Genomic DNA, 16,632 nt, shown 5'->3' with positions numbered 1-16,632 from the left:
GATGTCCCCATGTCTTGGTGGCCCTGATAATCTGATTATGCTGACCTATGCCACATAGGAATGTTTGATTTTATGTACATTCACAATGAACTTTTCTGGTGTTTCATTTTAATGAGCTCCATGATGTTGGTTTGGAATTTATGATGATGAGTTTACTGCGCCTTGTGCATTTTTGGGGATATGCATTTTATCATGACGTGCATTTTAGTAACAATTGCAACTACTGCTTATGTTGCGCGATAACCAGTAACCTTTGTGTTTTATGTGACTACTTTTGATCTAATTATGTTTTATGCAATACAGTTTATTTTTATGTAACTTGGCGTTGTTGTTTCCTTTGTGGTGTATTTATTGTGTCACACGTGTTGTGTGTGTTATGCAATCGCTTTACACATTGCTTCTGGGATGGGCCCGACTGCTTGTGCCAAGCTACCAAGGGGGTGAGCAGGAGTTAATTTTGGGTGTGTATGTCTCCTGCCCTGACTAGAATGGGTGGGTTCTGCTTGGCTTAGGTGAATACCCTCGCCAACCAGAAACCCCATTTCTAACATTGGTGATCAGCCATGAGGATAGTACTTGCGCTTGCACAATACCATTGTGACTTATTGTTGTGCCTCAAATTGCATTTTGACCATTACATGTTTTGCTTCTCCTGATTTTCTCTCATTGGTCATTTTTCCTGTTTTCAGCTCTTATGCCTGGGTATTTTGATGTTGCACTTGTGTTTAGTGTACCATGTCAAAATGAGACTAACCTTTAACCTAGAGGACCTGCTGTATTATACTCAGGAGGAATTAAAGGCTTTCTGTAGAGATAGAGCATTGCCAGAAAGTGGTGACCTTGTGAGATCTCTGACTTTGTTTAAAGGTTTGTGACATTTGCCCAGGGGAAGTGTTTTTAATGGGTACCCACTGGATCCTGAATGTAGTGAGAGTTCCCAATGGGAAGGCTCCCAGACCTCATCCCTAGTGAGCGGTGAAGAGACTGATCAGAAAGGTGACAATGACCAGGCTTGGACGCCAGTTGACAGGGAAGGCCCCATGGACAGGGAGCCCCTTGTTGGGTCCAGTGTTGCCTCCCATTTCTTGTCACCTGATGAGTTCAGAGATAGGCGGGAAAAGAGGGAACTAAAGTTGTAGCTGGCGCAACTTGCTGTGGAGGAGGGAAGGGCTGAGGTAGAGAAGACCTTAGTCCAGGAGAGAATGGCAGAGGCAGAGAGAGCCTTTTCCAGAGAGGGACTCGCTGTTGAGCTCAGTCTGAAAGGTCTGGACTCACCAATGATGCAGGTGGAGTCCAGTGGTGGCAGCGATGTTGAGCGCAGTGGCAGAGACAATCCCCTTATGCCCAGAGATCTGGTACCTAGGTTCCAGAAGGGGGGGGACATATGTCAGTGGTTGAGGGAATATGAGGAGGATCTGGTAGAGTGCAGGATCCAGGAGAAGGACTGGGGGACTGGCCTGGGGAACTGTATTCCTGTGAAGGGGAGGGATGCCCTACTGGCCCTGGAAGGGAGTGACAGGAAGGAGTAATCCTCTTTGAAGGGCGCACTGGTAAAGAAGTATGGCTTCACAGAGGAATACAGAAAGAGGTTCATGGGCAGTAAGAAACTGTCCCACCAGTCTTGGGTGGAGTTTGTGGAGGACTGCTGCACAGCACTAGATGGATGGGTGAAGAGTAGCACAGCAGACAATTTTGAAGGGCTGTTCCCTTTTCTAACACAACCCTACTAAGTTGTCACTCCATTCAAATTTCACTAAAATCACGACAGCTCTCCCTACATATACAGGAATAGAGCCTAAAGAATGGGGATGATAACTAACAGCCTGGTTTAAAGTTTGGTGATGGGTCACTCCATAACCAACGCCATGAATATCCCAACCACCTTATTATAAGTGCATTATATCCTATGGCACTTATTAAAAGGTGGAAGAGATAGTTGTCAAGTTTGTTGATTGAGTAACCCATTTGTCAAACTCTAAATAAGGCCCTAAAAATAGGCAGATATTTATCACAGTAAATTTGGTTGAGGATATATTACAGCTGAGCAGTTTCTGCATCAGTCCACTGAGGCCTCTCCCCTTTCAAGTAGTCTACATTATAACAAAAGTGGACCAGGCCTTGAGCAGGGAGAACTCTGGGTGGAAATAAAAGCTTCTCTTATCTCAGTTTCTGAAAGCTAATGAATACAATGGAAACATAAGAATTTCTCATTTTAACTTTGACCAGCTCGGTGTAGTTTCCAATTGTTCTCTATTGTGTGTGCTATCTTGTTCTACCTGTGGTTCAGCTTTGTCAAGTGGCTGCAGTAAACTCCCTCTTTGCCACTTACCTTCAGATGCTGAATGAAGTGTCCTACCAGTGTTATCTCATCAGCTTTCAAACTGATGGGACATAAAATATTCCATCCCCTCAAAAGAGATAAGACAGCTTGATGTTTTACAGACCATTTTGAAACAGCACTCATTAAATGTTGGTATACGTAGTGGAATTAAAAAATCACTAGAACAGCAAAAATATTAATCCAATTTACAAAGCAAAAGTGACCAGTCCATCTTTTGTAACGTTTAAAACGTTTGAGCTAGAAAAATTTTTTTTGTTAAAATCTGCAAATTATACGAAAGATGGATTATGTGGCAGATGCAGCTAACCTACAATTGTGCGAAAAATGCTGCGGCTGCACAATTGCATAATTCCAATGGTCCTGGATATAGGCCACTCAGGGAGCCTCATCAGATACTGCATCAGTTTGCGTTACGGCATTGGTCTGTATCTGTACCTTCAGTGGGAGTTCCTTAGAACCCTCTAAGTTCCCTCCAAAGGGTCCTCTCAGAGTCTCACTGAGAACACACCACTAACTTTGCCTGCTCCAAATGTTTTTTTTTTTTTTACTTGCGTGCGATAGTGCGCGTGTACAAGTACACAAATGCATGTGGTCTTATTCCCATGCAATTGAAGGAATACTCGCTTCACCTTCAGTGGTAAGAGCGTGCATCTTGTAATTCAAAAGAAGTCACACTTGTATGTGTAGGCCCCTTGAAAATACACTGGTGGATGGAGCGTGCAAAGACCGGGCGCAAACACCACAGCACTCTAGAGACACTTCCAGCAGTTGACTCAGGTATTTACTTTTCTCTCCACCCATTACTCTGACATGGCCTGACAGCACATCCGGTTGTCCACTATTACTACTTCTTATTTCTAGAGTACAAAACAAACAACTGTGCGTTTACCACAAAATACACGTTTCTCCCCAAATTCAAGCCTTTTTACTTTTATTAGAAACATTTTTTGCATTGGTATTACAGTGTAATTTTCTGAAGTTTCGCTCTTTTACTTCAAAAGCTAGCTTTGATTTTTAGAGAAAAGTAATTTGATCACACAGTATCAATATTTTCTGATTCTCCTCCTCCCTTGCCTCCAGATAGCAGATTAATATTTTGTAAACAAAAAATAATCAATTTTTCTTCGGCTTCTAATTTTCACAAAATGTGTTTTTTTTCCTAAAACGTCAGCTTTTCTATTTTGAGAAATGCACAATTTCCTCAAAATGTCAGTTTCTCGATTTCATCAGGAAGTGTATTTACTACTTTCTCACAGAATACTGCCTTACATTTCCACATACAGCTTTACACGTCTTTGTATTAGAATTAGGTACTAGAAATAGCTCCAGCAGTGTACTTCCGGTCTCTGTGAATATATGGCACCACCTAAGTGCATGAACAGCCATCAAAGCCATGGAATCAACATCATATGGCCTTAAGTGGCCTCTTGTGATGTGGTGAATTCTCAATCAAATTCCAGTAATAACTATTATATGCCAGTTTTTTTCATAATATGCCAATTATTGCCATCCAGGGTCACTGATATACCAGACATCACCATTATATGCTTAGGGGCTCTCACGCATTCACACAGACACATGCACAGACAGACAAACCAAATGTAAACACATTTCACACCAACACAAGAGAAAGCACCCTTGTCTACCTCTATTTTGCTTACCACTGTGGATTTCCTGTGATGCCTTCAGTGTTCTTCTTCATTCAGATGTATTGTTAACCATGGCCTTGGTGTGGTGGGAGCCAAGGGATCTAGCAAAGTGGCTTGGCTTCACACAACCCATTGAGGGTTTGTAGAACTGCAGCCGGCAGCTACCTGGGTCCAAGCCCAGCCAGCTAGAAGTATTGCTGTAGGGTGAAGGCCTCTACAGGGACAGGCAAGAAACATGTGGGATGTGGGTAACAAACAGATGGACTCCTTGAGACACTTGCAAGGGAAGGGGATGAGTGGACTGTAATGGCTGGTTTGTTTTGACTGTCCTGGGTGGGCATTCATCTCCCCCCATATTAGCTCAGCCTGCCTGGCAAGAATCAGCAAATGAAGGCAGGAAGTAGGGGCATGGGGTTAGTGCCTTGCTCTTTGTCAGTGCTCGGGTAAAACACCTCTGAATTCTGTCAGCGCTACAGCCTTTTTTTAATGATCCTGCCCTATTACCTGAATTCAAGCACACATTCTGTTCATGTGCATTTTCAGTGAAAGTGTCTCACTCTCAAATTCTCAGTGTCTGTTTAATTGACAAAAGTCTGTTACAACTCACCCTAGTCGCTCAGTGACATTTGGTAAAGGCGCAGCGGCATGACTGATGCGAATGGACAAGCTGCTACTGCTTCACAGCCATTTTGGACTCTTGGAACAAAAATGGGTTCCTTACAAGCATGTTAGTCTTCCTTTTCTTGTTCAGATCCTAAGGCAGAGCTAAACAGAGCAAAGCTTGATTGCCTGTGATGCACACCTGTACACTGTTATCTTACCATAGTCAGGTTTGCCAACGCTGAGAATACTTTTTCGGTTAGAAAGACATGGGAGAAACCTTGAAGAGGCTGGATCTGGAGTGTGGGACGGGCAAAGGAACGGGGTGTGGCTTAGGGCACTGCCTGAGCAGACCTTCTGAGCCTCCCCCAGAAACAAATAACAAACGCTTCTGATGCTGCTGTGGACGTCCTGGAGACACCATTTTGACGTCATTGAATAGAGTGATCATGTTGGAAGGCACACCTTCAAGGACTTTGTGAATGACGGGTATGAACCTGGTGCCCATGAGGGCAGAAGGGCTGAAGGTTAATGGTGACAGTAAATCCCGGTTCCATAAACAGCGAGTCTGAAATCAGGAAGAGGGTAAAATGTCTCCTAAAGAGCCCCCCATTCTCTGCATATTCAAATTTGCCAATCCCAACCTGTTTATGAGGTCCGACATGGTGCATCAGTCAGTCCGATCTGACCAGGGAAGGCTGACCCATAGATGTGTGCAATGGCTGCTCGTCCCATTGAAACAGATAGGATCGTCCTTATCGTCATTCTGCTTATGCATTTTTCTGCTTGTGCGCCAATATGCACTCTCGAGTGCACATGTGCAGGTTCAGGTAGAGAACTGATAACATGACATTTACTATAGATTTTTTTGCTTGAGAATACACACGTTTACATTCGTGCATGCACAAGTAAACGACTACGTTTAGAAATTAAGACCTGCCCTCTACTAATGCATGCTCAGGCATATTTTGAATTAGGTAAAACATTTGAAATAGCTTGCAAATATTCCACAGAGGAAATCGCAGACATTGTTTCGATTAATTTTGATTTACTAATGAATCAGTATTTTTTCACGAAACAATGCATTCAGGTGACAAATGGTTTAGTTTTCATCTGGCAGGGGTGGTTCTGACAAAAATCAGCTGTGGACGAAACCAAATCTAATTACTTTCCACAATCGATGGGAGTAAAAGTGGTCGGTGAGCCATATGATGCTGGACTCTGGCCAAGATCGCCTATCTTGCTTTTTGGCATCAAAATACACACGACCTCAGGAAGGTGGTTGCCAGTGGAACACCGTGGGTGTCATGGGCACTAATACATAAAAGGAACATATGCACTGGCATCAACGGAAACAGACGTAAAGAGGGTACACTCTCCTGGGGCCAGCTGTCACTGCACCCGCATATGATAGCGACACTCCTGAAAATGCCATCTTTCTGTTGGATGCGACGTTAGTGGAATCAGATCTCTGCACCCAGACGCATTTTATACATATATGTAAATTATAGATTCTTTCAGTATACCACTATTAAAATTATACTTATATTTAGGGACAGGCTTATTGGAAACCTGAAGTGATTTGTCACAGGGACGGATAAAAAAAAAAAAAAAAACATGCTGATCAACGCCATAGAGGCCCATGTGATATTTGTGTTACTCTTGCGAGTTGGCAACATTTCAGAAATTTCGTATGAACAACATTTTACACATTTTTCTCCTCAAGGCATTGGTTCGATTATACGATGTATTGTTGAATGCAGGTTCGAGAAGAAAATGCTTCGGAGGTGATATTTTCGCCTCGAGCAATCCCCCAGGCCTTTATCTCAAGTTAATTCAATTTTTTAATTGAGATACCCCTGGCCATTTTATGAACATTACACAGGATGAAGCGCATTATTCACAAACGATAGCACATTTTAATTTTTTTTGTGCAATTTATTTTTGCTCCAGTTTCTGTTTTTCTATTTGTGATCAGAGGATTGAGTGTAAAAACATTCGCGCACCTGCTGTCTGTATTCCAAGTTTAAACACGGAGCCTGGAAGACTCCAGTTTGCTGGGTATTTCTTAAGCATACATTAAAAATAAAATTGGATATTGCATCTGACAGTCCTAAAACATGGCGATTATTTTCATTTTAACATCTTCAATGCAAGTTGGGCTTCTCACTGACAGATGGAATTTATAAGGCTATGGTGCGGCCATCCACAGCTATTAAATGTCGCAATGTCCATTGGTGTTTTGGACAATGTGTAATTGAAGTGAAACACTATCTGATTTGTCTTTCACTTTTCCTGCTCTGTTTTCTCATAAGTTGAATGGGTTTATTCAGGCACATTTTTATTTTTTAAATGTTTTGTGATTTGTAAAAATGTTTTGAATGGTATCTACTAAGACCGTGTAACCTGTAGCGTTTTTTTTTGGCAGTCGCTTATGCATGATTATTTTTGACCATTTATCATTTTTGGCATCTTAGACCCATATTTGGACTTTTTTAGTGCCGCATTTGCGTCATTTTGTGACGCAAAAGCGGCTCAAACTTAAAAATACAATCATGGGCCATATTTATACTTTTATTGCACCGCATTTGCATCACTTTTTGAAGCAAAAGCGGTGCAAACTTACAAAATTCAATTATATTTTGTAAGTTTGCGCCGCTTTGTGACGCAAATGCGGCTCAAAAAAAGTATACATATGGGCCTATATTTTGTAAGTTTGTGCAGCTTTTGCATAAAAAAATTCCACAAATGCAGCGCTAAAAAAGTATAAATATGGGCCTTACTGTCTACAAGTCTCTGAAAATGCATTCTTTGCCCCTCTAGTCCTGACAAATACCTTCCTTTCCTAAGTGTGGCAAAATACCTGTATTCACTTCTAGTCCCTCTTGCAGTTCTGCCAATCTCCTTTACCAATCAGACCAGAATCCCTGATAATCCCTCTTATATGCATTCTTTCCAAAGCACATTCTCCCCAATATCTCCACCTCATTCCAGTAAACCTTTTTCTGACCATGGTGATCTTAAAACACATTCTCTGCCCTCAGCTTATAAATTATTTCCCACTCTTATCACCCATCTACTTGTGTCCCCAACCTTCCTCTCAGGCACTATTTGGGGGTCCACAGGACAGACAAGGGCTTCTGAGCCACCACTATGGTGGTTAAGATTCTTTACCACTGGTGTTCAGGGGTCTGTCCTACTATGACTCTGCAAATTAGGCCAAGTAAAAACCTTTCAGTACTTGACTGTGAGGGTATCTAGTGTGGGCAGTCACATATTTCACAGGGATTTAGTATCGTAGTTCATGACCTAAAAAACCCAGCAATCAAGCACTAGGTATATTACCTTCCATGTTTAGCCCAGTGCTTGCATTTATAAGAAAAGGAAGTACTTTTTAATTGTCTAGCCATACTAAATTCGTCACAATTCAATCCAGCATAAAGAGCAGTGATTGTGGTTACGATGCTACACCAGCTGATTTTCTCTGTGCTATTCCCATCCGGGTGAGTCCTTGATGGGTTGTCCTACTAACAGTTAGGACAGTAGCAGGAATCAGATTCTGGTGTAGTGTCAATTACCCCTCCACACTCCCCCGGACAAATGTGCACCCAGTTCACATTTCTCAAGGTGCTTACCCCTGGTGGTATAGCAGGTAATGCGTTTAGTTTCTGATAATTTTCTCCACGTGATCCAGCAGCCTTGCCTTCCTCCCATAGGCCCTCATTACGAGTCTGGTGGTCCTAGGACCGCCAGACTCACGGTGGCGGTCTGACCACCGCTAAAGTGGTGGTCCAACCGCTATGGCGGTGGTCAGACCACCACAATATGACCATGGCGAAAGCACCCTGTTTGGACTGCCAGCACCGCCAGTTTCTCCTCACAGGAGGGGCTGGCGGTGCAGGTGGTCCTAATCCACCAGGACATGCAGCACTGCCCTGGGGATTATCAGTCCCCTCTCCGCTAGCTTTTGCATGGTTGTAGCACTGCCAAGTAAAAGCTGGCAGAGACCGGGTGAAGGAGGCCCCATGGGGGCCTCTGTGCTGCCCATGCACATGGGCATTGCAGGGGCCCCCATGGGCAGCTGCATCGCACTTTCCACTGTCTGCTTAGCACCCTATGCACTGCAACATTCCAGCCAGCTCGATTCTGAGCTGCGGTCAATGTTGTGGGCTGTTTCCCGCTGACCCAGTGGCAAACTCACAGTAGTGACCTGACCCGGGGGTTTGGTGGGCGGCCTTTTCCACCCGCCAAACTTGTAATGAGGGGCACAGTCTCAAGGGCCATGAGAAAGCCATCTGCAGCTTGTGTTTCAATGCAAATGATCGTCCAACCCAGTACAATGGTGAGCAGTGGCCCAGGCACAAATGTGCAGATGCAGGCTCGACTGCAGCAGCTCAAGCTGCACCATTTGGCCACAAGATGGGAGTTAACCCTAAATGAGCCTTTTGGGTGTCTCAGGTACAGGCCCTACTGGTCTGAAACAGTCACCATGACAGTTGTATCCTTGACTGGGACAGCACAGACACCACAGCAATTGTAGCCCTGATTTCACTGGTACAACCACTATTGCGGTTATAGCCCCAATAAGGACGGTGTATTCAAGAAGCAGTGGTACTACCGATCAGGCTGATGCAGGCAATTGGAGCCTCAATTGTGAACTCATGAAGGCTTGAAGCAGTTTATGCAAAGAAACATGCCTGAGAGATTAGTGGGACCACCTGTTGCCCAGGTTTGCTGTCAGGTAGTCACTTTCTGTGAGTGTCCCTTTGTCCCTTGGACCCACTTGGATTTTCCTCATAAACAGTCTCTCCTTCTTTCAGGGCTTAGCAAAATTGTTGCCTCTATCTGCTGGGCAGACCCTCAACCCCACCATCATACAGTGACAGTGCAGATTTCAGGTGATCTCACCTCTGAGACACTAACTATCAGGTAAACACCAGCTCTAGCCTCACAGTCGTCTTTCAAGTACCATGCAGAACATTCTGTTTCTTTAATCATTAAAGACTTGAAAGTGGTGTGGTTTGGGTCCCACTTTTATGCACATTTTCTAGACACTCAGGCCCATATTTATACTTTTTTAGAACCGCATTTGCGTCATTTTTTGACGCAAAAGCGGTGCAAACTTACAATATGTAATGGTATTTTGTAAGTTTGCGCCACTTTTGCATAAAAAAATTACGCAAATGCAGCATAACTATGGGCCTCAGTTCACATTTCTCAAGGTGCTATCCCCTGGTGGTATAGTGAGTAATGCGTTTAGTCTCTGATGCTCCTCCCAAGTTGATCTAGCAGCCTCACCTTCCTCTGACATGAGGATGCCTGAGGTGAGCATAGTCTAAGCGGCCACCGAAAAAGCCAACTGCAGCAGCCCTGACACAGACAGGGTGTGTGGATTCACTGTCTAAAGTCTGAGAACCAGTTTGGGCTGATTCTCTTTCAGCCATCTTCAGACTCTTCCTCAGACACTGCCTTTGTGCAAGGGGATGGCTCTCACAGCAGCTAGCAAAGGCACAAGTGTGAGATGTCTGCACTTGGCTGTTGTCAGGCCTCCTGAAACAGTAAACCAGGACAGAAAAAAGGGCAGGACCGTCCTAGAAACTGCCTCACCTTCAACAACAGAAACTGCAGTCCTACCTCTCCACCTACTATCTACTAAATTTCTAAGGAAGATCTAATCAGCACTTCTTTGCAAGCAGGGACCTCATTGAATATCTACCAGTAGCCCTGTCTCCAATCTATTGAGCTGATGGAGCACAACAGATTTTGTAAGTTTTGAAAGTGAGCTGCAGCCATTCCACATTCCCACTTGAGAAACAGAATTAAAAACTAATTTGCTAACTCGGCAGCGGGGACAGAACTGAGTTGATAAGTTTAGGTGAAGAAAGGAATGATGTGAAAAACTGATCCTTCCCAAATACAGAAAAAGGCAGTGGAAGGGAGAAAAATACATTGAGAAAGACTTGATAATAGGCACACATATTCAACCGAGTGCTCTTCGAATGTGGCACATTGTTATATAGCTCTCATTTCATGTTGTTTCAGTAAATGTGAGTGCCACCATGTCATCCTCTACCATCAAGACTTATCCAGTGATTACTTTATTACCACATCATTGAGGATATTTGTGAGTAATCTTCCAAAATGTACTCTTACCATTAAGGGCACAGACCAAAATATATTGGTTGGCCCCATTGTACCTCCTACATTAAGTGTCTGAAAGAAAAATCACTGATTTATGACAATGTATGTCTTTGTCCTTCATAAGTTTGCTCACATTTTAGCTCATCTGGCCACATATACCATTTGCTCTGTACTGAAACTGTGGCGGCTCTTCCAGTGACAGTGTGTTTAGTAAGACATGTTCCGTAGTGTGATCATCAGAAAGGAAGCCAGTCTGAATACTGTGAAGGAGAAATTGTCCTTCACACAATTCACTGTCTGAGCTTAAGCTGTTCACTCTTACAGATGACAACAGTGTTAAGGGTATGGTAGCTTGTGGTCTGTAGTTTCCCATGTTCATCTCTGAATGCACAGAATTTTCTTCCATTGACAAAGGGAATAGTGAAGTTTCCTGTTGAAATTGCTGATGATTTCCACGTAGGAAATCTATGTCACACTTTCCTTTTTGTAAATCACACATGCTTTGTTGGTGCCTTATGCTTAAACTAGACATACTCGGAGAATAAAAATTTGGTGAACTTTCTGTTTGAGGCTTGAATTGGAGGCTATTGTCCCAAGATATCATTCTTGGTAGTACAGGGTTTGGTTGTTGGTTATTTTTCCAGACAGAGCTTACTTCCTCTGCACATAGTCCATATGTCATGGAGGAGTTCTTACTGTTGCTTTCTGACAAGCTTGCTTGGGTGTCGTGAGAAAGATTGGAGACAGGAGACATGTTTGTCAGATCTGAAGACTTGCTGTTTGTGTGTATTGTTGAAGTTGTTCTTTGTGATTTATACTGATGGCCTTGGGTGACTTCTATAGGTGACTGCTCTGAGTGTTTTGTTTGACACAACTTGACATCTGAGGTTAACAAAGGCGAGAATACTTTTTCAGCTCTAGAAAACCCATTAATGTAGGTGGTGATGTTGAGGTCTGTTGTGGTATTTACTTCCTTGAAGCCTGGAACGTGTCTTAAATCCTAGTTTTGGAAATGAAACAATAATGCATTAGGAATTAAATGATTTGTTTAAAAAGCAACAGAATTCATATACATCACATTGACTGTACAAACCATAAGCGTTTGCTATGTATTACAAGAGATAAAAAACAATAATGTTGTTTTGTGGTTATCATTACCTCACTTGACTTTGTTTTGTTTGGACATATGCAGACATATAAACGTCAGTCTGGAATGTATCCATAAAATGTAGAACATTGTACTTTCTTTTTCACTCTGTTACAGATGTCAACCTTGTGACAAATAATATTTTCTCACCAGTTCTCATAAATGTTTACCGTTTCCACTCCAAATTAGCCTTACTTACACGAGTAGCGACTCCTAATTGTGCTGCTTTTACTGACTAACAATAATACACAATACCATATTTAGAGGATTAACACAAGGAGCGGTAAAATGAGCATTGTACTACAGCACAAAAAGGTCTTCCTCCGGCAGAAAAATGTACGTCAAGCTCTGATTGCATAAGTGATGTGGAGGAAAGATATGTACCTGGATAAGTTATTTGCAGAGCATTTGCCTTATGCCCGATCGATCTCTCATCTTTTTCTCTAAAGTCGTTCAACTATTTCATTCATATCTATCTAATGGTGATCTGCAAGCTAGAAAGGAAGGGGCATATTTATCAAAGTCTGTCGCCCTTGCACCATGCAAAGCAATGCAAGGGAAAGCAATGCGAGGGTGATGCAAAACCTAGATGAGATTTACCAAGCTACAGAAGGACCCCTTTCGTGGCCCTGTGGTGCTTGGTAAATCTGGAGTAGCGCAAGGAAGCGCAAGCTGCTGCTTGGTGTTACCCTGTCCCAGAGGCATTCCATGAGTGGAGTGTGGGTGTCCCACACATTGACCCATTGATTTTGGCGCATTCCCAGACTTAGCATGAGTAGTAGAAATGGGAATGCACAAAAATTCTACTCCTTCCCAGGGGAGGCGTGATCAGGGAAAAATATATTTATTTCTCCTAATTTTTCCTTTTTCTATGTGTGCTGCATTCTGCAGTACATGTAGAATGAGAAAACAACCTCAAGGGATTGTTCTTCTGCAGGAAGATCTCCCTTCCTGCACAAAAACATTCCTGCCTGCAACACAGGCACCCTTGCACCATGTTGCAAGTGTGCCTGGTTTGGCGCTAGGCAGGCAAAAATGCTCTAGCGCAAGGAGAGAGCAGGAATGTGCCATATCGTGATAGATATGGCACTTTCCTCCCTTCTCCCTTTCACGCAGCACAGTGCATCAAAGTATGTTGCTTTGCTGTGTTACGTTATAAAAATATAAATATGGCCCAAAATGTCCACATTTTATATTTATGTGAAAAGACACCTGTGATGGCTAAAATGTAGCTGCATACTTCTACATTGAACGAAATATGATTAATGGCAGCAAGTAGTCTTATTCTTCAGCATTGTCCCATTTTGTGGGCAGAAAGAGACAGAAGCCAAATTTAGCAATATTTGATGTTTCCTCCAAAAACAAATAATATTTCTCCTTGTTGCACTTCTATCCCAAGCACAATATTCACACATTCTCAGGTTTAGTGAATTGGAAAATCTGGGAAATGTGCCAAAAAGCATGGGTGGATGCATGAGAACAACCACGCTCAACACATGTAACACCTTCCCAGCGCACAGTAACGCAAGGCAGCGACGTAGAACATTTGATGAGGGCTATAACAGAGAATGGCTCATATTGTTTTAAAAATTGGCGTTCCTGGATTCAACTGTTTTAAAATTGTTGCCCCTAAATTCAACTGTTTCACTCCACTTCACATTCAACTGTGTGGATGACAGAAAATACACAGGAAACTGTAATGTAATAGGGAAATGTTAGTTGAACTAGTGCTTGCCGCCCTACTACATGTGAAATTTTCACACAGCTGCTTGATGGGTTACCTGCATTGAGATGGAATTTCTTCAAAGTCCAACAGTCAGCTAATCAGTTGTCATAACTGATAGAATGCCATCAGACCAGTTACCTTGAAACCAGCCTAAAAACTTCTCCAATAAAAAAAAATGAAGCTACTGTAAAGTTATCCTTGCGTTTGATGTATGGAAAGCAATGATTTGTAAGTGTGATTTTTTGCATATGTTTTTATTTGACTATTTCACACTTTATGACTGATGTCTAATTTTGTGTTTAAACTGTCAATGAAGGTGATGACTATGGGACTGATGTAGAGTCACGTTTGTGCCACAGTAAGCGCCTCCGCCAAAAATCTAAATCAGGCCCTATGTATGCAAACTGATAACAAGATACAAACAAAAGTATTTTATGTTATTAAGAATAGAAATACCATAGACTTCTCTTTCATTAACTCTCTTTTGATTTAGTTTACAGTCGCACAATCATACAAACTACACTGAGATGGTAATATTTCCTTTCTCCTCTTTTATAGAATATGGAAATTTGACCAAAACAAGTGCAGGTATTTTCCATTGCAATATCTTCTTTTTAGGTCGAGCGTTAGCGTTTGGCCTGCTGTATACTAAAGTATACAATAGAGTGAGTTCCAGCATTTTGATTTGTTAGTTGCAGTGCCCTTCAAAAATCCTTGCTTGCTAGTGGTCAGTTCTGCCTCTTTGTCCTGCCTTTTTTCACTTTGGGAGCAGTACAAAGTACTGTGTAATTACACTATGTCCTGTTTGTCTCTTCTGTAAGGGACTATTTTTTTGGCATTTGCCTGTTTCACCTCAACCGTGTGGGTGCTTGTTCAGTCCCTCCTCCCCACCAGCTCCCTCTGTGAACATAAACCAACATCAGAGGGGGGATTTTCTAGGGCCAGCTCGCCCTCGCTCTCTTTATTTTCAGTCTGTGTGGCAAGAAAAGTCCACTCAGTAATTTACAACGCTAGGAGCTCTAACTCAAGCAAACACAAGAGCATTGCATTCCCCCACCCCACCCCTAGCTTTGTAAACTCCTAACCAGACTTTTCTTGCCACACAAATGGCGATTGTGCTGCGTTTTCTTTTCTTTTTATTTGTGTGGCAAGAAAAGTCTGGTTAGGAGTTTACAACGGTAATAGCTCTAACTCGAGCAAATGCATGACCAGTTGTATTGAAAATGCTCGTTAAATGCTTTGGGTTACGTCCAATTCTCTCATCTTCACACGCTGCAGCAGCCCAATCTAGCACGACTATCAGACGGCCCCTCTCACACACTCAATTACAATGGACAACCCTGACCTGACATAGCATGTGCTGCGCCTCCTTGGACCCCTCCTTAGGGCATGACAAGGAGGAGTCACCAGGGGAGACGCTGCTTCTGAACAGCAGCATTCATTCTCTCCTCCCAAGGACGATTAGTTGCTGCTATGTAGGAGTTCTCTCTTCGTTATCCCACTGAGTGGCGACACCTCCATTCAGTCTTGCCGGGAGAAATATCTCTTCTACACTACCTTAACAAATCCAGAAATAAACGGGAAGGCAAGCCCTCTTCTTGCACTTTTTCACTTAATGGAGAGGCTCTGTCACTCTGTAAGTGCCATCTGCAACATATTCGCCATGCCTTACAGGCAGAGCGTGGCTAGTCTTTTCTTTACTTTTGTCAAACCATGGTCCCACAGAAAGTATTTAGGAGTTGTTGAAAAAATCAGATTTTTCATCATGGAATCCTTTCTCAAACAACATGCAAAATAATGGCCCTTCTTACAATACAAGTGAAACTGAAAGAGACAGAGATCTGTAGTTTAATGCTTAGGACGCAACAGTGAGTAATGTGGTCTCTGGTGGGATGTTTTCCTATGTTGAACAGGTTTTATTCTGCACACGCCTTGCTCACCCATTCTTTCTGAGGTCGATAAATGGATCGTTAAGTTAATGACACCTCTTACAGTGCCATGAAATGCCAGAAAATGCTTTGGAATACTTTTACAACAACTCAAATTGTACGCACCTTTCCTCTTTTTATTCCCTGTTTCTGGAATGCTCTGCTTTTGGACTCTGTTACACTAGTGTTTGCAACTCATTTCATTCTTCCACACCGAATACATCATCGTCCTTTTATCACATTTCCGACTCGATGTGCTGGGCCGAGTGTATTGTTAAGTTAATGACACCTATTACAGTGCCATGAAATGCTTGAAAATGCTTTAGAATGCTTTTACAAAAACTCAATTGTACACATCATCGTCCTTTTATCACATTTACGACACACTGTGCTGATTTGTTCCATTTGGTTGCCAATAGTGGGCCATGACCTGACAGGAAATGACATCACAAGATGTGATATCTGGTCTTAAGACCTCACGCATATGCTTACCGCAAGAAAGCAAAGCCTTAGCTAGGGATCCCTTTGCCCATTGTGGAGCAAATGTTTTCTTCAGCTTGGGCCAAGTGTAAAGTGCAGAATAATTGCAAGTTTTCTTTTGTAAAGTGTGTATTTTAGTGTTATTGCAGTTCTTTTTTATTCCTTTTTTTAAGACAGGAAAAAAAAGAGTGCAGGAAATAAAAAGTGGAAAATGAAATTAGCGAGGAAGCTGTGTAATTGAGCTAAGACGTGCAGCACCTAGTGTCTGCGAGAGGCAAAATGCCTACAGCACCTGGTAGTCCCAGGCGGTCTCCCATCCAAGTACTAACCAGGCCCGACCCTGCTTAGTTTCTGAGATCGGGTGCATTCAGGGTGGTATGACCGTAGGCAGGAAAAGCTGCAGTTTCAGCTCTCTTCTGCTCACAAACCCACCACCCGGATCCTGCTGCTCTTAATCGCACCTGCACAGGCTCCCCTTGGGAAGTCGGGCATGCGCTCACTGCCGGAGGCCCAATGCCCCAACCCACATGGAACACCATTTTTAGGGTCGAGCCTGCGTCGCATGCGCTTGCGCATGTATTTCGCTTGTGAGACGCATTAGTAGTTAGAAAAGGTCTCGG

At 42.8% G+C, this 16,632-nt stretch overlaps 1 protein-coding gene and 1 pseudogene across 1 annotated transcript in view; both read right to left on the bottom strand.

Annotated features, from left to right (window-relative positions):
* Positions 1-3,255: 3,255 nt before the first annotated feature.
* The window catches only part of IL22RA1 (interleukin 22 receptor subunit alpha 1), a 143,576-nt gene continuing 130,199 nt past the window's right edge, over positions 3,256-16,632 (bottom strand). Inside the window, exon 7 of the mRNA XM_069223953.1 lies at positions 3,256-11,731. Within this exon, the coding sequence (XP_069080054.1) occupies positions 10,868-11,731 (864 nt within the window). The 3' untranslated portion in view covers positions 3,256-10,867. The remainder of the gene's footprint in view (positions 11,732-16,632) is intronic.
* On the bottom strand, positions 16,293-16,401 carry LOC138286170 (5S ribosomal RNA; annotated as a pseudogene).

The sequence above is a fragment of the Pleurodeles waltl genome, chromosome 3_1 (genome assembly GCF_031143425.1).
Source record: "Pleurodeles waltl isolate 20211129_DDA chromosome 3_1, aPleWal1.hap1.20221129, whole genome shotgun sequence".
Classification (NCBI taxonomy): Eukaryota; Metazoa; Chordata; class Amphibia; order Caudata; family Salamandridae; genus Pleurodeles; species Pleurodeles waltl.
This window is presented reverse-complemented; position numbering and strand designations above follow the sequence as displayed.